We start from the raw sequence: 25,271 nt of genomic DNA, 5'->3' as shown, positions 1-25,271 counted from the left end.
GGAATGCTCTGGATTGATATCCAGCAACTTTGCACAGCCATTGAAGAGGACAACATTCTACAGGCCACAATTAACAACCTGATCATCTCTATGCGAAGGAGATGTTTTGAGCTGAACGAGGGAAATGGTGATCCCAACAGATACTGACTGGATTTATTATTTACCCTCCTACCTTTTTTAAAAAGTATTTGTGACCAACAGATGCATATCTGTATTCCCAGTCATGTGAAATCCATAGATCATTTCATTTTTGTATTTTTATTTAACCTTTATTTAACTAGGCAAGTCAGTTGAGAACAAATTCTTATTTTACAATGACGGCCTACCCTGGCCAAACTCTCCCCTAACCCAGACGACGTTGGGCCAATTGGGATTAGGGCCTAATTAATTTATTACAATTGACTGATTTCCTTAAATGAACTGTAACTCAGTAAAATCTTTGAAATTGTTGCGTTTATATTTTTGTTCAGTGTAAATGAGAAGTCACACCAACTCTATTTTTGTAAGTTATGATAACAAATAAACTTTTTTCCCCAGCATGCTCTATTGCAGTTAGATTTTTTTTTTAATTTGTTTTTAATATCTGTGTTTTTGCATGTACGTTGAGTGACTGATTGATTAATCTTGTGGTACACAAAGCTAAATAACATACATTTTTCTAACCTAATCCAATCTTTTAGTTAGAATTTTTGCACCCAAGAAACAAAGAGCTTTTCTGTTGGATCTGACAATTAATCTTGATGGTTGTACAGTCATCTTAAATAAAACTGTGAAGGACCTCGGCGTTACTCTGGACCCTGAGCTCTCTTTTGACGAACATATCAAGAATATTTCAAGGACAGCTTTTTTCCATCTTGGTAACATTGCAAAAATCTTAAACTTTCTGTCCAAAAATGATGCAGAAAAATGTATCCATGCTTTTGTCACTTCTTGACATTTTAATTGACAAAAAATGTGCTTTTCTTTCAAAAACAAGGACATTTCTAAGTGACCCTCAACTTTTCTACGGTAGTGTATATTTATTTATGTGGGTATGCCTATGTATGTATATATATATATATATATGTATATACCCCAAAAATATATGGGGAACTGGAAATGATGCAGACAATTACATTGATAGAAGCTGCAATCTATTGCAACATTAAAGCTGATCTACCCCTACATTCTTTTTTAATTCATAATTACAAGAAAATATATAAATTGCTAAATAAATAGATGCACAAATACATTTTCAACTAATATGCTGAACAAAAATATAAACGCAACATGCAACAATTTCAAAGATTTTACTAAGTTGCAGTTCATATGAGGAAATCAGTCAATTTAAACAAATTCATTAGGCCCTAATCTATGAATTTCACATGACTGGGAACACAGATATGCATCCCTTGGTCACATATACCTTTTTAAAAAATGGGTCTCACAATGGGCCTCAGGATCTCGTCTCGTTATTTCTGTCCATTCAAATTGCCATCGATAAAATGCAATTGTGTTCGTTGTCCCCACTGCCACTATAGGGCACTCGGTTCACAACGTTGACATCAGCAAACCGCTCACCCACACGACGCCACGGTCTGCGGTTGTGAGGCGGGTTGGACATACTGCCAAATTCTCAACATTGGAGGTGGCTTATGTCTGGTGGGCATTTCTGCAGTCAGCATGCCAATTGCACGCTCCCTCAAAACTTGAGACATTTGTGGCATTGTGTTGTGTAACAAAACTGCACATTTTTAGAGTGGCCTTTTATTGTCCCCAGGACAAGGTGCACCGGCGTAATATCGTGCGGTTTATCAGCTTCTTGATATGCCAGAACTGTCAGGTGGATGGATTCTTGTGGCAAAGGAGAAATGCTCACTAACAGGGATGTAAACAAATTTGGGCACAACATTTGAGAGAAATAAGCTTTTTGTACATATTGTAATGAAACAGCAGGGAGCAGGTCTCGAACCCTCGACCTCCTAGCCCGAGGTCCGGCGCGCTATCGACTGTGCCGCAAAAGCATGCTCCAGCGGCAGAGTCGATTTCCGCGGTTATAAACACAGGGTCGTTACACTACTCCCTCCTTTCAAAGAGCGCGTCCTCGCGCTAGCTTGCGACTTTACGTCTTACAGGAACGCGCTCACCGGCCAAGCACACGCACTGTCGTGGATGCGAGGTCCGATCACTTCCGACACCAATGTAATGAAACAGCAGGGAGCAGGTCTCGAACCCTCGACCTCCTAGCCCGAGGTCCGGCGCGCTATCGACTGTGCCGCAAAAGCATGCTCGTGCGGCAGAGTCGATTTCCGCGCTTATAAACCCAGGGTCGTTACACTATGGAACATTTCTGGGATCTTATATTTCAGCTCAGGAAACATGGGACCATACTTTACATGTTGCGTTTATATTTTTGTTCAGTGTATATCAGTGGATTGTTTGTAAATTGTTTACGGTAATACATTATGGGTGGCTTTAAGGTATAATCTCTTACTGTGCTCTCTCCCTTTGTTTGATCCCTCCTAACCCCTATTGGTAGATTCGTGTACCAACAACAACGCAGGTTTCCGGGTGCACAGCAGGTTTCCGGGTGCACAGCATCACCGAAACTGTGTATCTAAGTTGTTAGCTTTATAACTAACTGTCAGACAAGCACAATGGGTATTACAAAACTGGCAGATTTGATTCGTAGCGATGCACCTGGTGCTATTTCTTACAAAGAGATCTGCGACTACACAGGTACGTTTGATGCTTAGCTACGGCTAACGTTAGCTAGCTAGCATGCAGTTTGCTGCTAGTATCAACATTGACCTCCTTCATATGCGCTTTATCTCATCCTAGCATGTATAATGTTATGGAGCATCAGTGTGCTCACCCAATAATTGACATTACTTATCCCCAACATTGAAGCTAACAGACAGGGCAGGCATTATTCACGTTATCAAACTAGCTTGGCCAAGTTTAATCCAGTACTAGATATGAGCACAGTTGGATGTTTCCTACTCATTGAGTTCAATCAAAGATTTTACAAATGCAGTCATTTGTTTTGTCTCAAAATTTTAGGAAAGGTCGTTGCGTTGGACACCTTCATTGTTCTGAACCAGTTCCGCACTGCAGTACCAAATCTTCAGTTTCAGGGGTGAGCTGTCATTTCTAACTTCTAAATTGAGAAGCTTACCCAACCATTGACAGCACCTCAAATGTGGCTTCTTCCTCCCCTTCATCTGCACTGATATGAAATCACAGGATAGGGGAAAGCATATGGTGAATGTCTACCAGTTATTTACTGTCATCTGTCCAGTTCTTTCCAGCCAGTGTAGATGAAGTAAGTAGCTAGAGGGAGTCACTTTAGACTATTGGGATGTGTAGACCTGTTGTAAACTAACTCTGAATTCAGGGCCCTGTTTCTGTTTCTAACCCATGTTCCCATCCTTTCGCTCTAGTCCCTTGACAGGTTTGTTCTTTCGAACGCTAACCTTCCTGGAGCATGACATCAAACCATTGTTTGTGTTCGATGGGAAGCCTCCTGGCGAGAAAAGTGCTGTGGTTAGTGGCGGCTCTTAGAATTACAGCTGAGACCATAGCTACCTACGGTGCCTTCGGAAAGTATTCACACCCCTTGACTTTTCCCCCATTTTGTTGTTAGAGCCTGAATTCAAAATGTATTAAATTGAGATTTGTTTGTCACTGGCCTACACACAATACCCCATAATGTCAAAGTGGAATTATGTTAAAAACATTTTTTCCATATTAATAAAAAATGAAAGCTGAAATGTGAGTCAAGTATTAAACCTCTTTGTTATGACAAGCCTAAATAAGTTCAGGAGTAAAAATGTGTTTTACAAGTCACATAATAAGTTACATGGACTCACTTACATGGACTCACAACCAGATTGTTTAATGACTACCTCATCTCTGTACCCCACACGTACAATTATCTGTAAGGTCCCTCAGTCGAGCAGTGAATTTCAAACACAGATTCAACCACAAAGACCAGGGAGGTTTTCCAATGCCTGGCAAAGAAGGGCAGCTATTGGTAGAAGGGGGGGGAAAATAAGACATTGAATATCAATTACAGCAATTGTCCGAGTGGGAAGCTCGGAATAAAAATATTAAAAAACATGCATCCTGGCACTAAAGTAATGCTGCAAAAAATGTGGCAAAGCAATTAACTTTTTGTCCTGAATACAATGTGTTGTGTTTGGGGCAAATCCAATACAGCACATTACTGAGTACCACTCTCCAAATTTTCAAGCATAATGGTGGCTGCATCATGTTATGGGTATGCTTGTAATCGTTAAGGACTGGGGAGTTTTTCAGGATAAAACAACAAAAGGAATGGAGCTAAGCACAGGCAACATCCTAGAGGAAAACCTGGTTCAGTCTGCTTTCCACCAGACACTGGGAGATGAATTCACCTTTCAGCAGGACAATAACCTACAACACCAGGCCAAATCTACACTGGAACTGCTTACCAAGAAGACAGTTAATGTTACTGAGTGGCCGAGTTACAGTTTTGACTTAATAAATCTACTTAAATATATGGCATGACCTGAAAATGGCTGTCTAGCAATAATTAACAACCCATTTGACAGAGCTTGAAGAATTTTGAAAATAATAAGGGCAAATGTTGCACAATTCAGGTGTGGAAAGTTCTGAGACTTACCCAGAAAGACTCACTGTTGTAATCGCTGGTAAAGGTGCTTCTACAGAGTATTGACTCAGGGGTGTCATTTTCAAAAAATTTGCTGGCATTTCGAAAAACATGTTTTCCCTTTGTTATTATGGGCAATTGTGTCTAGATGGGTGAGGAAAAAAATCTATTTAATCGATTTCAGGCTGTGACAACAAAATGTGGATTAAGTCGAGGGATATGAATACTTTCTGAAGGCACTGTACCTCACAAAATGATACCCTCACAAGTAGTTCACTACACTAAATAGGGAATAGAGTACAATTTGCTACAGTCCATGTCAATACGGTTTAATTTAATTGTATTCTCTTGTTTTCTTTCAGTTGGAGAAGAGGGCACAGGCTGCAGGCTGGAGCTCCCCCAGTCGTTCAGGAGCAGGTAAGAGAAACATTGGAATTCAATCACAACGCATATCAGTTTTCCATCTTCCTGTATTTTACTTTTGACCTCTCTGTGGGCACCTGTAGTGTCCCCTCAGACACGGGACTGTCTCCACCTTCTGGAGCTTATGGGTGTGCCCATCATCCAGGTCAGTGTGCGAGTGCTCTATGTAGCATGCTAACCCTGAACACATACCCTAATTATACCAAGTTGTCTTGAACAAACACCAGCCACCAGAAACCATAACATATGAACTCTCTCCTTCCACTCTCTTGCTCTCTCTCCAGGCTCCAGGAGATGGCGAGGCACTATGTGCCCACCTGGTGAAACAGGGCGTAGTAGACGCGGTAGCATCAGAAGACATGGACACTCTGCCCTTTGGTGGAAACATCCTGATCCGCCAGCTCAATGCCAAGAAAAACAGGTGAGAGTGCACCTTTGAGTTCATAATCATGTCTATACAGCCTGGTCTCATAGACTAGACGTAATATAGTAAATGTACTTCAGGGACACTCAAATTAGTATGATATGTTACGTTTGGTGTTTATTTTTTATTTTATCTTTATTTAACTAAGCAAGTCAGTTAATAACAAATTCCTATTTTCAATGATGGCCTAGGAACAGTGGGTTAATTGCCTTGTTCAGGGGCAGAACGACAGATTTTTACCTTATCAGCTCTGGGACTCGATCTTGCAACCTTTCTGTTACTAGTCCAACACTCTAACCACTAGGCTACCTGCCGCCTCAATGGTTACATAAGACAATGATTTGGTATGGGTGAGTGTATAACATGAACGTCTAGCAACTCAAATAACGCGAATGTCAAGAAACTCCAAGGTTGCATGTTCGAATCTCATCACATTTTAGCTAATTATCAACGTTGTAACTACTTACTACTTTTTAGCTACTTTGCAACTACTTAGCATGTTAGCTAACCCTTCCCCTAAACCTAACTTTAACCCTTTAACATCACTCCTAACCTTAACCCTAAGCTTAACCATAAAAGCTCAAGACACCAGCAGGATAGTGAAACGCCGACAGTACTTAGCACCTCTGAATAGGGGGTCTGCAGTCAATGTCTTTTTTATTCACACAGCAAAGACCTTGGAAGTCGTCAGGCACAAAAGCCTTGTTAAAATACTCCAAACTAGAAGGTGGCAGTAGCGTTGTTTGGCTTTGCATATCTGTGCGTTTTGCTTATGGTCTAGATTCCAAGCTATCAAATTGAATTGGTCGCATACACATATTTAGAAGTTGTTATACGGGTGTAGCGAATTGTGTGTGTTCCTAGCTCCAACAGTGCAGTAGTATCTAACAATTCACAACAATACACACAAATCTAAAAGTAAAAGGATGGAAACATGGACACTCTGACAAATGTTGCGCTAATGTTGCTATTTTATAGAAAGCCCTTGTTGATACTAACCAGATGACCACAGCTAGATCTAGCAAGATGACGAAGAGACAATTTAATTCACTCTCCATAATCCCATACTGTCAGTGCCAGCCCATAGCCAAATGTGTAGCTAGCTAGCTAAAGTTAGCATATTTGCTAGCTTGTGCAACATAGCTAGCTAAGGACACTGCACTAACTCAGCAGCGAACACAGGCAGCTGTTTAATGGAAACTAGCAAATCCATTGTGATTTAATTATAATGCCAATACTAGCTACAGTGGTTAGATAGTTTGGAGGAAGTATTTAGTGTTGTGTGTATTGCATCTGTGCACTTAGCTAGCTACTATTCAATAGCCGACATTGCATATGAAGTGTAGGCTCCCCCACATGGGGGTTCGTGCTCTCTGATTGGCTCAAAGTGAAGTAGTTGGCCACTGACACGAGCGTTGCGATTCTACAAGTAGAATCGGTAGGTTCGTCGATACCGGGTCATCAAGCAGCAGGTACCGCTTTCGTTCTAGCAAGAGAAGGAACACTCCCACTGTGATAAGTACCTATTGGCACAGATATTGTCGGTGTGTTTCATGCATAACATTGACCCTAACCTTAACCCCTAACACCTAGGTTAGCTAACGTTAGCCACCTAGCTAATGTTAGCCACAATAAATTGGAATTCGTAACATATATCATACGTTTTTGAAAATTCGTAGCATGATGTACTAATTGTGATTCGTAACATATTGCACAAATTGCAATTCGTAACATATCATATGAATTGTAATTTGTTACATATCATACAAAATAGATCATGGACATCTACAAAGTAATACATATCATATGAAATGTAACATATCATACTATTTAGAGTGTACAGGATTTATGTTTCATATATTTACACGTTGTTTATACTGCTGTGGTTTCCCCCAATAGAAAAGGTCTTAGGCCAGGGTTACGTCTAAGCACTTTGTGGCAAAGTATTAGTAAAAATAAAAAAATAAAAAACATGAATTGATTCATTGATTAAGTTATTGTAATGACTGATGGCCAGTTCTCTGGGTCTCTAAATCTAATTATTCTTCTCCACACAGCGAAGTCATTGAGTACTCTCTGCCCAAGCTGCTAGAAATTTTGAAGATAACACATGAAGAGGTAAAATACCTCCTCCACCCAAAGCATTTGTATTGAATGAGGCATAGGCCTTCATTACATGTTCATAGGCATCATGTGTACAAGCATACTACATTCTTGTAAGGCATAAACATCATGTACCTTTCTCTCAAGTGTAATCTCTCAACTGTCTCTCAACCCTCAAATGCTCCCATACTATCTATTCAGTGATATTTAATCTCTTAGGCTAACACCCCTTGTCTTTCCTCCTAATTTATGTCAGTTTGTGGACCTGTGTATCTTGTTGGGCTGTGACTACTGTGACAAAATCACAGGCCTTGGACCTAAGAGAGCTCTGACTCTGATCCAGCAGCACCGGAACATAGAGAACGTGGTGCTGAACATCAACAGAAAGGTACATGTTCCCTCCCTGACAACTGTTCATATTACTGCAATGCGATTGTCTTGGAGATTTTGGTGCCAATGTGTTTGCTGAAGTCTTATCTATAAGTCTGGATAGAATATACTAGTAAACCAAGAAAATATTAAATGATCTATGTCATTTGTTACCACTCCACATATGAATAACATATATGAACGAATGTTTATTTCATTTTTCATCTCAGACCTCACCTTCTATGCTCTGTTCCTGTCCATGTAATTAGACTAACACCCAACCCCTTTTCTCCCTCCTCCTTCAGACCCACCCTGTCCCACTGTTCTGGCAGTATCAGGATGCCCGCAAGCTGTTTTTGGATGCCCCCCTGACCGAGCTCCCGAACCTGGTCTGGAATGAGCCAGATGAGGAGGCCCTGGTCCACTTTCTGTGCCACGAGAAACACGTCAAGTACTGTTCTGGTCCTGTATGACCGACCACCTTTGGAATTAGACCAGGGGCCATGTGTATCAAGCATCTCAGAGTAGGAGTGCTGATTTAGGATCAGGTTCCCCTTGACCATGTAATCTTATTAATTGTGTTCGAAAAAGGTAAAGCTGAGGCGCTTGATATATACGACCCCTGGTGTGCACAAATCGTGTCCTCTATATCTGCAGTGCATGGTTGTTTTATGTCCTTGCCCAGTAATCTAAAACTGAATTATTCCATATATGTGTGTGTTATGTAGGGAGCAAAGGGTACGAGGTCGAATGCAGAAGTTCAGTGAGAAGCGTGAACGCTTGAGGAAGGAGAGGGAGGAGGACAAGGCAGCAGGACAGAGCCGACAAACTCGCATGGAGGACTTCTTCCGTGTTACACGGAAAAGGCAACAGGTGATATAACCCCACTATGACACTTTTATGACACCTCGCCATTTTATGGTGGGAGTACCTGCTGAACTCTACATCACATGGCCCAGAGCCTGGTATAGAGATGGCTATATATCAGACTTTATTAGCCTGTTCATTGATGCCAAATGTTTCATATCTATGGTATTTATGGCTTTGGAGATCCCCAAACTGTATCAACCCTTTACATTGGTCCACTATATCCAATACAGCTAAGGTTAACTTCAGTTTTACAATTCGGTTGAAATGTACAGCAATTTTCTAAGTAATTTATAACCTCATCCTCCATGTAGGTATGCCTTTATTGATTGATCACCTTTAATTTATCAGGTTATATTGACTGTCAATCGAGATGTCTAAGGATCAACACTCTTTATACAGTTGAAAAGTGTTTAAAAAAAAAATGTAAACAATGAATGTACTAACTGAACTTAATTGTCCAATAAGAACACAGGTTTTCCTTCTGTTGCTAAATGTCCTACTGAACACGACCCTGTACTGCTGTACTGGGAATAGTAGCCTCAGGGGTATACTAAGACACTAGCTAGATATTTTCTGGATTTTCTAAAGCTAGCCAGCTTCAGTTCGCTTCAAATTCAAGCTCAGGCTTCATACATGTTGCGAAGGTGGATATTGATCATGCAGCCGCCGTTAACTTGAGCCAGCTTGTAACTGCGTGTTCGCGTCGAACGTGACAAGTCAAAAGCCGAACTCGTCATTGAGACAATGCTGAAACAGCAATCCATGGGGGAGTCGGTGCCACAAACATTTTTGACGAAATGAAAGAAAGCTTATCTTGAAATGGGCTATTAGAAGTGCCATCTTTCTTTTATTAATCGTATCATTAATATCGTCTTTGGTGTGCTTATCAATCCACAAGCCCCTTTTTACCCACAACTTTTAAATGCGTCCTGTCTTCGCTAAATGTGTAGTGTGGTATATCTTTGAATATTACTACACAAAATAGATTTTTCTTTAAAAAATATTGAATCAGTCTTCCTCAAATATGGTCCGGAGAAGGGGATGATGAGGCACTCTGTGAGAGTGAGGGAATCTAATTTGATTGGTCCTCAACTTTCGGCTCAAACGCTTAGTTCAGGATGAAGTGGAGTTGCCCTGCCCCGGAGCAGGTTAGAGATGAAGCATTCACTGCCATAGAAATGTACCTAGTTTAAAGGTGAGCCATCTTCGTGTCAACGGTAATCTCGAGTTGAACACAGAATTGACTCAAGTAAGCTCGCTAACTCCTCTCTCCAGCTTCGTAGTACACCCCTCTGGTTCCCTAACTGTTCCTGCATTCAACAACGTCACATTGTTGCCTTGCCTTGTTTGGCAATATAACATTTCATGATTGCAGGTTGGCTAAAGCAGAAACAGACTGGAATCCAGACTAAAGTGATGTGACATCTAAATTAGCCTGTGTATTTCTGGTATCTATTCAGTTATTGTGTTGTGTCTGAAATACCAGCCTTATCTCCACTTGTAGCCGTCTGAAACTGGGGATTCCATTGGCACCAAAGAAAAGAGAGCGAGGTCAAAGTGACACTGCCCTCCGACGGAGTCTGGTGGTACTGCAAATGCATCCTTACCAACCAGCTGTCTGACAGTTAAAAGGATATGCTTGTTCATGAGGGTCTACCTGAGAAAGGAGCTGTGCAGGTCAACTGATCTATACATTTATTTAACTTCCTAACGATTGAGCATAAACCAATTCTTATTATGTAAAGATTTGTGACAGCGAGTACCTCGGGGTCATGTTCGTTAGGCACCGCCTTGAAACGGGCAGACTACCTGGGCATATCCAATAAGTAATGCTCATATTCGTTTTCCGTTTTAAAACGTTGTGCCCTAATGAACATGACCCAGGCCAACTCCTAGGGAGCGAGTAAACAGGATGAGCAGAGGCGGAGACTCATTGGCGAGAACAGTGCAACCACTGTCTGTGGGGCCTTGGCTTGCTTGTTCCCTCATCCAAAACAGGAGCCGATTGATTTCTATGGAGGGAGGTCAGATGGGCTCATGGCTTATTTGGTGGACACCTGCTACCCTCAACAGTGCCAAATTTGAGGCAAATTACTTTCTTATCTTGATAAACATGATCATGTCAAAGTAGATACCAAAATATGATAATCTCTTGTATCAGTGTTGTTACACAAGATGTCAGTATGATGGTATTTACTATTAAACTTTTATTCATCAATATAATATGTTGTCGACTGGTCATTGCTGCCCACCAGATCTTCCCACCGGTAGGTGTCAGTCACTCTCCGGTTAGCTGTCTGGTACACCTCCTGTATGCCAACGAAGAAGGAACGTGTCCGTCCCATTAGACCTCTCAGCAAGGTGTCTGAACCACCACCGCTGTCGAGGCAAGCCTCCCCGAAGACCGTAGGCCTCGATAAACTTCTCCCACCGTTAGTAGCCCCATTTCTCAACCATGGCGACGAGTGCGAAGCGAAAACAAGAGGAGACGCATCTCAAGATGCTTCGGGAAATGACTAGCCAACCCCCGAATAGGAAGTGCTTTGATTGCGACCAGCGCGGCCCGACTTATGCCAACATGACAGTGGGTTCCTTCGTCTGTACCACCTGTTCTGGCATTTTGTAAGTACTGTGTTGATTCTATAGCTGTGTTTGTATGTGGGATTGTTTTTAAAGAAAAATGTCGTTCTTTGTGATGTGTTTTGGTGGTTTAGCTAACGTTGGCAAGCTCCCCAACACAGCAGGTAATGCTATCCAACGTTAGCTCGAGGCCATTGGTTGGGCTGGGTCGCAAGCCCATGCTTTGTTGTAAGGAGGGGTCTCAATTCCCCATCTTTAGAAGGTCAATATGCAGTTCCATACCTAGCTTGGCAACTAACTAAAGGATTGTTTGTGCCGAAAGTACTTGTCTGATAAAAGACAAATATTTGACCAGTGTGTCAAAACGGCACGTCACCGCACCGGCGAACCTATTTCCCAATCAACTTGTCTATACCGTAGGCGTAGTTTGGGACATCCGTTGCTCACGCCTATATGTGTAACGTTATAGATCGAGCAGGGATGGGCAGTCCTCGGGGGCCTGATTGTTGACACACTTTTGCCCCAGCTCCTGCTAAAACACCTTACTCCAATAATCAACTAATCAAGGTATTCAGTTTAGAATGCAATTCCGTTTAATCAGGTGTGTTATTTATAGGGCTGGGGGAAAAGTGATACATCAGGCCCCCAAGGACTGGAGTTTTCCATCCCTGAGATAGAGGAAGTGTATGTGCCAGCCACTGTCTTGTAGAATACATGAAATGGGGCAGTAGGTCAAGTAATGCAAATTATATTGGTTCAGAGACCACAATAGGAAAGGACTTCTGACAAAACCACACCTGATGCCACAAGTGATCATCTCACGTCATATGTGAAGGCTAGGCACATGAATGCATAGCCTTATGAGTCATATAATGACTTTCACTGGTGGTTTTCACTTTTGGGATGTGCCATCTGATTTCAATCACTTTTTGACCTCTTTTGGACATGAATGCCAAAACATATAGGAGATGGAGTGAACCCTTTTTGCATACCCCACCCGACCATGAAATATCCATGTCTTCATCACTGGAAAATATAAATAGTTGAGTTTGATATAATTCAAATGCTCACATCAATTATCTAAATGCATAAACTCATTTTTTCCCCCACGTGTAGCTTAGACCTTATTTTACATCATCTGAGGTGTTCGTTAGGCCTCATATCGGTTGAAACAGCATGCTATTGGGTGTCATGGTTTGCCAGATAAATGTATTAAAATGCAAATAAAATAGAAATGTCATCTTTGAAATGGTAGCACACAGATGGTTGGAGGTCCACACCTCAGAGAATGTTGACTTGAATGGGAATATCAATTTTAAATGATACGGTCAATCTTCCATAGGAAACCTATTGAAATCATAGAAATACAGATAATAGACATTCCAATTTAAGTTCGACGGTGGGGGGACCGGTGGCCATCTTTGTGGTAGTAATTGGAAGTAAACATTAGAATTTCAATTATGTACCAGCTAATTTGCACTGGTCTGAAGGGATAAATCCAGTCTATGAATTTCTATTTCTATGATTGAAATTACACCCACCCTGTATTCAACAGTATGCTGTGTCTCAACTGATAGCGGGCACAATACAAACACCTCAGATTATGTAAAATATGGATTAAGCATATGCGAAAATGAGTTGACATGTTTTTTGATAATTGCTGCTAAAGGATAAATAGTTTGACATCCCTGTTTATATTTTCCAGTGATAAAGACATTGATGCAAAATGGGGTAACTTTGATCTCCTAAATGTTTTGGCATTCAGGTTCAAAAAGTCACTTTCTGACCACTTCTACCATGGGCAAATATGTATGATAAGTTTTGTTCAAATCAAAAGTGGTGCGGTCAAAAAGTGATTGAAATCAAATGGAACGACCCTTTTGACAGTGAATATCAGTAAATGCACAGTTTAGCTGTGAGTGTGCAGTCATGTTTTGCCTGGTCATTGTAAACTGAATGACACCGAATACATACCCCTCCACTCCCAACTAGACGAGGGCTGAATCCCCCCCACAGAGTGAAGTCCATCTCTATGACCACCTTCACGCAACAGGAAATTGAATTCCTACAGAAACACACCAACGAGGTAATGACATGAGGTCAAGTAATGTACTAAGAAATGTGTACTTCAATCCTAGTGATCTGCAGGGAGTGCAGGCTTTTATTCCAGTTTAGCACGAACAAATCCAATTCATTCAAAGCTATTGATGATTAGTCGAGTCAGATGTGTTTGTATTGGGCTAGAACAAAATCCTGCATACCCTGTGGGTCCCCAGGACCAGCATTGGAAAAACACTGGATTAGTATCTTTATGCGTGTCTGTCTCCTCATGTCTGCTTTCATTATTTGAAGTTTTTTTGTTTCTCTCTAGGGAGTTTATTGGCATTCCTTTTTCTCTCTCGCGCTCTCTCGCCACACCCTCGCCACACCCTCTCCCCAAACACTTCCTCTACTCTAGGTCTGTAAACACATCTGGTTGGGGCTGTACAACGACAGGACATTGGTTGTTCCAGACTTCCACGAACCACAGAAAGTCAAAGAATTCCTCCAGGAAAAGTACGAGAAAAAAAGATGGTGAGATGCTTCTTTTTGGTTCATTCATCTGTTCACTGAGCTTCACTCACTTGCTTTCTATTGCATCGTTTGAACTGAACATTGTCGAAAGCAGAAGAATTTGATTTGCAGATCCCACAGTTTCTATTGTGATGTGTCAATATAAAATCACACTCAGAGCTGTCAATGTAAAATCGTATGAATTCACTTTAAAAAGACAAGTAACAACCCATTTTTACATGTGAAAATTATTTCGCCTTGGGAACTCCCCATCGATTCCACCCCTGGATGTATTTTTATTCATGGTTGTGTGCACACAGGTACGTCTCTCCAGACCAGGCTAGGACGGTAGCCACAGCCCAGGCCTCCAAGTCGGGCACCTCAGGCAGCAGCACAGGCAGCACCCCGGAGGTCCAGCCCCTGAAAACCCTGCAGCTTAACAAGACCCCCCCAACACGTCAGGTATTTCCCCATCTTCTTTCCTAACATATGACATAATACATTTCAGGCTAATGTGCTTTTGAGTCATTTCCTAACATATGACATAATACATTTCAGGCTAATGTGCTTTTGAGTCATTTCCTAACATATGGGGAAATCCATTTTAGGCTGATGCAAAAAAATAAATATCATAACTTTGTCTAGTGTAAATTCAATTACTTTTTCACTTCCATAGGTATTTGTAGAAGTGCACAGAAAGTGGCTTTTTGGACCTGAATAACAAAACATTCAAGAGATAATGGTGCTCAAAGTTGACCCATTTTGCATACACCACCATACATCGATGTCCTCATCACTGGAAAATATAAATGGTTGAGATTGATAACATTTAAGAGTTTACAAACACCGTATTTTGTTGTCTTCCAAAAAAACGAAAATGTTTTCGTTTTTTTTTAACGTCAAATTTTCAACAAAATAAATTGGTTTCACATATGTTGTAGCTTAGACTCTATTTTACATCATCTAGGTTTTGTGTTGTGCCCGCCATCGGTTGAGATACAACATGCTCTTGAATACAGGGTGGGTGTCATGTTTTGGCTGATAAATGTACGAAAATAGGAATCATTTGGAAATGTCAACTTTGAAATGGTAGCACAGAGATGGTTGGAGGTACACGCATCAGAGAATGTTGACTTGAATGGGAATATCAGTTTTAAATTATACTGTCAATCTTCCATAGGAAACCTATTGAAATCATAGAAATACAGATCATAGAATAGACATGACAATTTAACGCTAGAACCGCCGGGCCTTTCAGCCTATAAGTATCCGCTAGAGAACTCTGTTAGGCAGTCATTCGCATACGTCTGGCCCCTTCCAGCCAATGACGGGTCAACATTCTAACAGTCTATATATGTTATCCAAAGAATAATAATTTGGTTTTGTTTATGAAGGTCATTAGAATAATACTTTTTTAAAACGATAATTTCACAGGACATAACAGCATTTTCATTAGTTTGTTACTCTAAGCTATAAGTAAAAATCAAAAACCTCTACTTTAATTGGTTTTGGCAGGTCTAAAGAAACATTGGAAATAAGAAAATGTATCAAATAAAACTGAATAGCATATTTTATTATGTTACTAGTCTTTGCTTAGTAGCCTGAGAAATGCTGACGCGTGAGTGCTCAAATGAATGGACAGCGCAGTTATTCTTGGGAAAAGTGATATTTGGAAATAGAGAACTGCAGAATATGCTCTTTCTAATACTATATATAGCAATCAGAACGTGTTACCTTGTTTAAAAAAAAATATATATATATATGTTTAGCCTTTTTATTTAAGGCAAGTCAGTTAAGAAGAAATACTTATTTACAATGACGGCCTACCAAGGGTCAAATGGCCTCCTGCGTGGTCGGGGGAATTAAAATTACCAATGTAGAACAAAACCCACATCACGGCAACAAAAAAAAAGCACCATGTGACTGCATGAGAATTACCTGCATGTGACTCTAGAGGAGGATTTGATAAAGTGGTGCTCCTTTCTCTGCCTCTTTCAAGCTGCGCCCATCTCTTCATGTACAATTTGACAACTGATCATTTTGTCACTCATCAGACTGTCAATTTAATATTTAGCCTAACTCTTATGTGTGAAATTAGTTTTCGGTATAGTTTAGGTGTAGTTTCGATGGGCCAGCTGCTCAGGCTGACTGGCATTGATCGTTTCTCCTCGCTCATCAACTCGGATAGAGTCAAGGATATGTTTTGCATTACTCTAAAGGCGTAAAGTTACTGCAACACGTAGCATGTTTCTGTTTCCCTTACAATAAATTGATTTAATGATAGTTATAGTAAATGATACAGTCCAGTAACAGCTTATTTTTACAAAGTATTATGTAAAAGAAGGATAGGAACCCTCAGGGTGTGCGGTCAAATTATTTAGTATAAACATAAGTGCCAATGCTGATAAATAGGCATAAGACAAATGTAAAGAATTAATTGCATAAAATATTTATGAAAATATATATTCATGACAAGATATGAAAACAAGGAGGGCCCGATATTGATTGTATCGGGCCCTGTATTGTGGGCCCTTAACCGTGCCTTTACGCGTGAATCAATCTCGTCTTCTCATATCTATGCTCCCAATTTTACACTATTCTAAATTAATTCAACCTCTTGTCTTCACCCTCCTTATCATTCAGTTAGGCCTAATTTGAATTCAGTTGAAGTAATGTGCACAATTATCAGTTTCTATCATCCATGCATCCATTTAACCTACGTCATTCATTCGGTGAGGAGAGAGAGACACATTAGTTCCTGGCTAGGTACCAATGTCCTACAGCGCACTTGGCCTGTTTAAAGTAGGAATAGGTGTAGAGAGAAAAAAACTGGTATAAAGCTCTAAATACTGTACTTCTGTTTGTGATTAAAACATTCTGACAACTGAGCAATGTAAAATACAGACATTTAGGAAAAGTCAAGGAAGGAGCAGTACGTTGCTTTTTTTCTTCCCCAATTTGTTTTATTTATTTACAAAATCAATCATCTGTGGCCGTTGTCAACACTAGAACCGCTAATGCCATTCGACGGTGGTCGGACCGGTGGTCGTCTTTTGTTGTAGTAATTCAAATTATACTTGTACCAGCTAATTTGCAGTGGTCTGAAGGGATGGGTCTATTCTATTATTTCTGTGAATGAAATGACACCCACCCTGTATTTAACTTCTCTGGGATATGTGGGACGCTAACGTCCCACTTGGCCAAAAGCCAGTAAAAATGCAGAGCGCCAAATTCAAAAATAAATTACTATAAAAATCAAACTTTAATTAAATCACACATTGATACCAAATTAAGCTACACTGGTTGTGAATCCAGCCAACATGTCAGAATTCAAATAGGCTTTACGACGAAAGCACACAATGATTATGTTAGGTCAGAGCCAAGTCACAGAAAAACACAGCCATTTTTCCAGCCAAAGAGAGGAGTAACAAAAAGCAGAAATAGAGATAAAATTAATCACTAACCTTTGATGATCTTCATCAGATGACACTCATAGGACTTCATGTTACACAATACATGTATGTTTTGTTTGGTAAAGTTCATATTTATATAAAAAAATCTGAGTTTAGGCGGGACACTACTGTCTCACTTGGCCAAAAGCCACAGAAAATGCAGAGCGCCAAATTCAAATAAATTACTATTAAAATCAAACTTTAATTAAATCACACATTGATACCAAATTAAGCTACACTGGTTGTGAATCCAGCCAACATGTCAGAATTCAAATAGGTTTTTCGGCGAAAGCAAACGATGCTATTATCTGAGGATAGCAACAGAGTAAACAAAGAGAGAAGCATATTTCAACCCTGCAGGCGCGACACAAAACGCAGAAATAAAAATATAATTCATGCCTTACCTTTGACGAGCTTCTGTTGTTGGCACTCCAATATGTCCCATAAACATCACAAATGGTCCTTTTGTTCGATTAATTCCATCAATATATATCCAAAATGTCAATTTATTTGGCGCGTTTGATCCAGAAAAACACCGGTTCAAACTTGTGCAATGTTACTACAAAATATCTCAAAAGTTACCTGTAAACTTTGCCAAAACATTTCAAACTACTTTTGTAATACAACTTTAGGTATTTTTTAACGTAAATAATCGATAAAATTGAAGACGGGATGATCTGTGTTCAATACAGGATTAAAACAAACTGTAGCTAGCTTTCTGGTCACGCGCCTCTAACAAACAGGACACTTTAAGTGACCCTCGTTCAAGATGGCCGTACTTCTTCATTACACAAAGGAAAAAACCTCAACCAATTTCTAAAGACTGTTGACATCCAGTGGAAGCGGTAGGAACTGCAAGATGGTCAATTAGAAATCTGGATTCCCAATGAAAGTCCATTGAAAAGTGACCTCAAAAAAGAAAAATCTGAATGGTTTGTCCTCAGGGTTTCGCCTGCTAAATTAGTTCTGTTATACTCACAGACATGATTCAAACAGTTTTAGAAACTTCAGAGTGTTTTCTATCCAAATCTACTAATACTATGCATATCTTATCTTCTGGGGATGAGTAGCTGGCAGTTGAATTTGGGTATGCTTTTCGTCCAAACGTGAAAATGCTGCCCCATATCCTAGAGAAGTTAAGAGCATGTTTCAACTGATGGTGGGTACAACACAACGTCAGATGATGTGAAATAGGGTCTAAGCTACAGTACAATATTGTGCATTTTTCGATACTTTATTAAAGTCTAAAATGTTATTTATGTTCAAACCCTCTCATTATAAACTCAAGAAAAAAAGAAACGTCCCTTTTTCAGGATCCTGTCTTTCAAAGATCATTCGTAAAAATCCAAATAACTTCACAGATCTTCATTGTAAAGGGTTTACACACTGTTTCCCATGCTTGTTCAATGAACCATAAACAATTAATGAACATGCACCTGTGGAATGGTCGTTAAGACACTAACAGCTTACAGACAGTAGGCAATTAAGGTCACAGTTATGAAAACGTAGGACACTAAGTAGGCCTTTCTACTGACTCTGAAAAACACCAAAAGAAAGATGCCCAGGGTCCCTGCTCATCTGCGTGAACGTGCCTTAGGCATGCTGCAAGGAGGCATGAGGACTGCAGATGTGGCCAGGGCAAGAAATTGCAATGTCCGTACTGTGAGACGTCTAAGACAGAGCTTTAGGGAGACAGGACGGACAGCTGATCGTCCTCGCAGTGGCAGACCACGTGTAACAACACCTGCACAGGATCGGTATATCCGAACATCACACCAGTGGATAAGGGTCAGGATGGCAACAACAACTGTCCGAGTTACACCAGGAATGCACAATCCCTCCAACAGTGCTCAGACTGTCCGCAATAGGCTGAGAGAAGCTGGACTGAGGGCTTGTAGGCCTATAGTAAGGCAGGTTCTCACCAGACATCACCGGCAACAACGTCGCAAATGGGCACAAACCCACCGTCTCTGGACCAGACAGGACTGGCAAAAAGTGCTCTTCATTGACGAGTCCCGGTTTTGTCTCACCATGGGTGATGGTCAGATTTGCGTTTATCATCGAAGGAATGAGCGTTACACTGAGGCCTGTACTCTGGAGCGGGATCGATTTGGAGGTGGAGGGTCCGTCATGGTCTGGGGCGGTGTGTCACAGCATCATCGGACTGAGCTTGTTGTCATTGCAGGCAATCTCAACGCTGTGCGTTACAGGGAAGACATCCTCCTCCCTCCTTCCTGCAGGCTCATCCTGACATGACCCTCCAGCATGACCATGCCACCAGCCATACTGCTCGTTCTGTGTGTGATTCTGCCATGGCCAGCGAAGAGCCCAGATCTCAATCCCATTAAGCACATCTGGGACCTGTTGGATCGAAGGGTGAGGGCTAGGGCCATTCCCCCCCAGAAATGTCTGTGAACTTGCAGGTGCCTTGGTGGAAGAGTGGGGTAACATCTCACAGCAAGAACTAGCAAATCTGGTGCAGTCCATGAGGAGGAGATGCACTGCAGTACTTAATGCAGCTGGGGGCCACACCAGATACTGACTGTTACTTTCGATTTTGACCCCGCCTTTGTTCAGGGACACATTATTCCATTTCTGTTAGATGTCTGTGGAACTTGTTCAGTTTATGTCTCAGTTGTTGAATCTTGTTATGTTCTTACAAGTATTTACACATGTTAAGTTTGCTGAAAATAAACGCAGTTGACAGTGAGAGGATGTTTTTTTTTGTTGCTGAGTTTAAAAGTCAATGGGTGCAACCCCATGTCCCCAGTTATTTTTCTTTAAAGCATGCTGTCATTCCTCATGCCCTTCCATCTCTCTCCCTCCCTCTGCCAGTCGCCGGTGGTGGTTCGCTCCCAGGCCTATCCTATAGTTCAGGAGAAGAAGTTTGACCTCCTATCTGACCTGGGTGGAGACATCTTTGCCACTCTGCCCTCTCAGGCTGCCAGCAACTCCAACTTTGCCAACTTTGCACATTTCCCGAGCCAGTCAGGTAATGAGTGGGGATGGCCTTCACTCAAACTAACTTCAGTTTAAGCCAAGTGAAAATTTTACTTAAATGGCAGTTCAGGAGTTTCCCAATATTGAGTTGATTCGAAATGTTTGTCTTCAATGAGACAAAATCATATCTTGAGGGCTTGGAAATGAGCAGTTATAAAGAGTAGTGTAAGAAGACTTAACACGTCATTACAATGTGTTCGTGTTAAATCATTGTCATCTGCCCCTCCTCCCATGTACCATAATGCCATTATGATTTCCTCATTCCTCACGTTGTCAGTGTTTTGTTTCCTCCTCTGTGGTTTGCAGCGACTCAGGTAAACTCAAACGCCGACTTTGCCAACTTTGAGGCGTTTGGCAACTCTGGAGTACCTTCACATTTCAGCACCTCACCCCCCTCACAGTCCTTTGCATCAGGTACCCCTGGGTCCCATTCTCATACATACCCTCTTATTTACATTATATCTGTTCCGGGCACAACATGTTATCTTATTTTTGTGTGTTAAGTGTCCATGTCCTTGCCATGTGTGTATATTGACCCCTGTTTATGTCTCTCTCGCTCTCTGTAGGGCGAGGTGTCCCAGTGCCGTCGGTGGCCGGTGCTGTACCGGCTCCGTCCCAGCTGGGCACTTCAGCAGAGGACCGCTACGCTGCTCTTGCTGAGCTGGACAACGAGCTGAGCTCTTCGGCCCCCACAGGGAGCAGTGTCCAGGGGTGAGAGACAGGCGCCACTTCAAAACTTGGCACTAAAAATAGGTTTTAGATATGCACACTAACACTACCTCTGGATCTTGCTAAAAAGTGTTTTTTATGATTCAATGAGATAACAAATTGATTAATGTTATTAATTTATGTGAATCTAGGAATATGTTTGGAGCTGTGTTGGGAACCTCGCCTGCCCAGACTCAGCCAGTATTACCCAGCATGCATGTGCAGCAAGGCTTTGGAGGTGAGTGGGTTGTGTTACACATTCCTGAACATTGATTTCTGAAATGGGTGACCCTCAAAAGGTAATGAAAACATGATGTAATGTCCTGTTTCAGCCATCCTGTCCAATAATCCATTTGTTGCCGCCGCCCCGGATATGGCCACCAACCCCTTCCAGACTAATGGTATAACCCTGTGTGTGTGTGTGTGTGTGTGTGTGTGTGTGTGTGTGTGTGTGTGTGTGTGTGTGTGTGTGTGTGTGTGTGTGTGTGTGTGTGTGTGTGTGTGTGTGTGTGTGTGTGTGTGTGTGTGTGTGTGTGTGTGTGTGTGTGTGAGAGCACATGTGGAAGTACATAAATACATGCATAGCGTGTGTGTGGTTGAAGTCAGAAGTATGAACACAAGCATGCTTAAAGGACATTTTTGGGCCTCTGCCAGTGAATGCTTGTCAATTTGTCTGAAATAGCATTGTTTGATATCAGTAGATACTGTACATTGAAAGGTACGGTTGTGTACCACTGTGTTCGTGGTACTCACTCCGCCCTCCCCTCTGTGTTTTGTAGCCTCGTTTGGCACAGGCTCTATGAGTATGCCTGCTGGCTTTGGGAACCCCTCCTCTTACTGCCTCCCGACCAGTTTCAGTGGGACCTTCCAGCAGCCCTTCCCTGGCCAGGCCTCCTGCCCTTACACCCAGCCGGGGGCTTACCACCCCCAGCAACCCAATGGTAAGTAGTGTGCCCTCTTCTCCTTAGTAGTCTCACCCATACCACAATATAGTTTGGACTTTACTTCAAAGCTGTAACCACCCTCCCCACACAAATATTGTGTTTTGACTCACCAAATGTTTCAAATTTTCTTGTGACCCTCCACTATAAACAAAGGTCGTATTTCTCACAGGTATCCCTGTAACAACGGTAAATGTAACAACTTTTATGTTTGAAATAACTTTTCGATTTTTTAAAATGTAATTAAACCAGTAAATGTTATAACTTGCTGGTAATCGTAATAAATGGTTGAATGATGAACATAACATTTGTTGCTAAATCTAAACATGTAATCTACAATAGTTCCCTGCAAATAATGCAGCACGTGACTTTGATAGCCTCTGCTGAACTGAACTTGTGTTACCTTGTAATGCCAGTCTTCGGGTTTCAGGCAAGGTTACTCAACATGTTAATTTGACACCAATTGCCCTGGTGTCATCCAGATCGTTCAAATACTTTGAGTGTTTGCTTGAACCTTCCTGGAGTGCCGGACTGATGGTTTTAGCACCATTCCACGTCCATAAAAATGAGGGAAATAACACAGACGTTGTTATTACATGATCGGTTGAAGTTATTGTTCATTAAATAAAGTTGCTACTGACCTGATGACCTGACATAATAACCACCGGACAACATAATGAGCTTGATTTAATAATGACCAAATGAAGTGGTGTGTGTGAGTGAGTGAGACTATGCATGAGTGTAAATTTCAGCGTGTGCTTGTGTCCTGTATTCCTGTATGATGAGCATGAGTTGAGTTGTTTGTGTTGTGATTGGCACTAGGTGGTGGTATGTGCATCAAATTGAGGGTAGTAGGACATAACATTGATTTTGGTATGTCATTACATGTTTGGTTGAAGTTATTACATTATTCATAAAGTTGTTACTCACCGGTTAATGTAATAACCACTGGTTAACGTAATAACCGCCGGTTAACGTAATAACTTTACAATTTAGCAGAAAAGGTCAACTTTACCGTTCACCGGCAAGTTATTACTTTTACCAGGTAAAGTTAAATGGTAAATAGGCCATTCAGCCTCGTTTTGTTTCTCTGCATGGACAGGCCCTGGTGGATACCCAGTCTACGGGCAGACCAATCCCTCCATGACCCACTTTGGGCAGCCCATGACTGGGCCGGGGATGACCAATAACCCATTCATGGTGAGCATCTAGTAGCTTGTGTGTGTGTGTTTCCAGATCATGTTGAGGGACCGAAGGATGCATTGTGGTCTTTAATAGTAATACTTGTAATACCAGTGTGAAACACTTTGTGACATAACACATACAAGTCTGAACACATGTAATTTACTTACACATGCAACTTCTGCATGGGTCCAATGTAAAAACACCTATGTGGGCGGTCACCCATTGTAGCCTCGCTCTCTCTGCTAACTTCATGGATGAGTTTGGAAGTCATGCTGATAGTTATGTTATTTTACGATATTATATTGATGAACCATTTGTTTTGAACCAGGCGGGAGCCCCGGATGGATCCTACCCCGCTGGAGGCTCTTCCACCAACCCCTTCCTGTAGTGCGCCCATCTCCTCGTCAACACCACCAGAGGGCAGCATGCAGCACCTATTCAATGCACCGGCTCCGTCACACCCTGTGATGTGACCGTACACTTCTGAAACTCTGAATTCAAGTTTTTATTTAAAGCTTAGTTTATGACACTATAAAGGACTATGGGATTTGGGACTGCCGTGGAATGATGCCCTTGGACTAAATACGTTCTCTATACATTTACTTTTTTTGTTCATTTGACAGCTCTTTATTGTGCATATCGGCATTTGTAATCACATTTAAATACAAGGTATAATAAGGACTTGACATGGTTGGGCAACATTATGGATGTGCCACTATGTTTCTACCAGTGTGTTTTATAGGATAACTATCAGGGTTGTATACAAGTCTAGGAGGGAACTGAGGTGACGTGAAGAGTTTTTGCCTCGAACGATGTGAATTATCAGGCTGGCAGAGGTGATATGCACCTAATTCTATTTGAGGGGGTACTGATGGTCAAATTCAGTCTAATGTGATTGTGTGTAAACGAAACAATGTAATGTGTAACGGTTTCAATGGGCATGACACCTCTGCCTGTAGGTATGGCATCCGGGAAAGGGACTTTTATTTGGTGCATAATTAATAGCACTATTACTGAACGTGGCCCTGTTCTTATTAGGCTCAAAACACCGTAGTGCTATCCCAAGGCGTTACAACAGCATTTTGCCTAGCGGTTTACACAACCGTTGAATAACCTTGAATACAACCCAGGTCTTTTAACCTTACTCTTTTTTTTTTTAAATTTGTGACTAGGATAAGTCCCAAGTGTAACAACAGCCCGAACACACTAACGTTAGATAGGTAAGAGTCCGTTTGGAAAGGAACAAATGCCTGCAAAAAAAACACGAGACCCCAGCACTAGCCGTTTTGATGACAGGCAGGTGTCTACTGCAGCACAAAAAGAGAGGGAAGGAGAGTAGGGAATAGAGGTGAAAGGTTCTTGTGCTCTAAGCGAGCCCTCTCCATGTAACCTGACCCGCATGTGTGTGTAAAAACACCTGAGAAGTTTGTTTTTATTTGGAGAGATGGTTACTTGTGGCACCCAATCACTTTTAATGCATTTAATCATGTTACTTGCCATTACAGGAATATGTAAGTCAATGTGTACATATATAAATATATGTATAAATATTAAAGATTTTTAACTACAATTTGCTTCCCTATCTGCATTACGTAAAGGTGCGGGGGTCAAATCACAGGGGAAGCCAAAAACAAAGCCATATTACAACCTATGTGTTGTGATAATTGCATTGTTTGCTTTATAACCTGTTAGTTCATATGCCTTGCGACAGTGATAGGCCTATATGCAGGGCATTTGGAAAGTATTCAGACCCCTTAACTTTCTCCACTTTTTATTACCTTAGCCTTATTCTAAAATGGATTACGTTTTTCCCTCAATCTACGCGCAATAGACCATAATGACAAAGCAAAACCAGGTTTTTAGGCATTTGTGAAAATGTATAAGTATTCAGACCCCTATGTTGAAGCACATTTTGGCAGTGATTACAGCCTATTGTCTTTATATGATGCAACAAGCTTAGCACACCTGTATTTGGTGAGTTCCTCCCATTCTCTGCAGATCCTCTCAAGCTCTGTCAGGTTGGATGGGGA

General features: G+C 41.3%; 2 protein-coding genes across 2 annotated transcripts; both read left to right on the top strand.

Moving 5' to 3' along the window:
- The first annotated feature begins 2,382 nt into the window (after positions 1–2,382).
- zgc:110269 (probable flap endonuclease 1 homolog) lies at positions 2,383–11,040 on the top strand. The gene is made up of 11 exons (XM_039003672.1): positions 2,383–2,718; positions 3,043–3,118; positions 3,423–3,525; positions 4,996–5,050; positions 5,140–5,201; positions 5,341–5,477; positions 7,538–7,598; positions 7,840–7,971; positions 8,258–8,403; positions 8,681–8,825; positions 10,327–11,040. Exons 1-11 carry the CDS (start codon positions 2,637–2,639, stop codon positions 10,381–10,383), a joined length of 1,056 nt encoding a protein of 351 aa, XP_038859600.1. The 5' UTR covers positions 2,383–2,636; the 3' UTR covers positions 10,384–11,040.
- Positions 11,041–11,133: 93 nt separating this feature from the next.
- On the top strand, positions 11,134–24,816 carry LOC120055736 (arf-GAP domain and FG repeat-containing protein 1-like). Its single transcript, XM_039003671.1, has 12 exons — positions 11,134–11,444; positions 13,395–13,488; positions 13,861–13,976; positions 14,276–14,417; positions 20,243–20,399; positions 20,714–20,821; positions 20,974–21,118; positions 21,268–21,353; positions 21,448–21,516; positions 21,895–22,056; positions 23,159–23,256; positions 23,570–24,816. The coding sequence occupies exons 1-12, from the start codon at positions 11,278–11,280 to the stop codon at positions 23,627–23,629; spliced, it is 1,404 nt and encodes a 467-aa protein (XP_038859599.1). The 5' UTR covers positions 11,134–11,277; the 3' UTR covers positions 23,630–24,816.
- The last annotated feature ends 455 nt before the right edge of the window (positions 24,817–25,271 follow it).

This window comes from Salvelinus namaycush, chromosome 11 (assembly GCF_016432855.1).
Source record: "Salvelinus namaycush isolate Seneca chromosome 11, SaNama_1.0, whole genome shotgun sequence".
Lineage (NCBI taxonomy): Eukaryota > Metazoa > Chordata > Actinopteri > Salmoniformes > Salmonidae > Salvelinus > Salvelinus namaycush.
This window is presented reverse-complemented; position numbering and strand designations above follow the sequence as displayed.

Bases quoted from the DNA above. Each gene is read 5' to 3' on its own strand.
- zgc:110269 (XM_039003672.1), top strand. From the start codon at position 2,637: ATGGGTATTACAAAACTGGCAGATTTGATTCGTAGCGATGCACCTGGT. The intron at 3,526-4,995 runs GTTAGTGGCGGC...GTTTTCTTTCAG, and splicing joins CTGGCGAGAAAAGTGCTGTG to TTGGAGAAGAGGGCACAGGC. The intron at 5,478-7,537 runs GTGAGAGTGCAC...TTCTCCACACAG, and splicing joins CTCAATGCCAAGAAAAACAG to CGAAGTCATTGAGTACTCTC.
- LOC120055736 (XM_039003671.1), top strand. From the start codon at position 11,278: ATGGCGACGAGTGCGAAGCGAAAACAAGAGGAGACGCATCTCAAGATG. The intron at 11,445-13,394 runs GTAAGTACTGTG...ACTCCCAACTAG, and splicing joins ACCACCTGTTCTGGCATTTT to ACGAGGGCTGAATCCCCCCC. The intron at 21,119-21,267 runs GTGAGAGACAGG...ATGTGAATCTAG, and splicing joins ACAGGGAGCAGTGTCCAGGG to GAATATGTTTGGAGCTGTGT.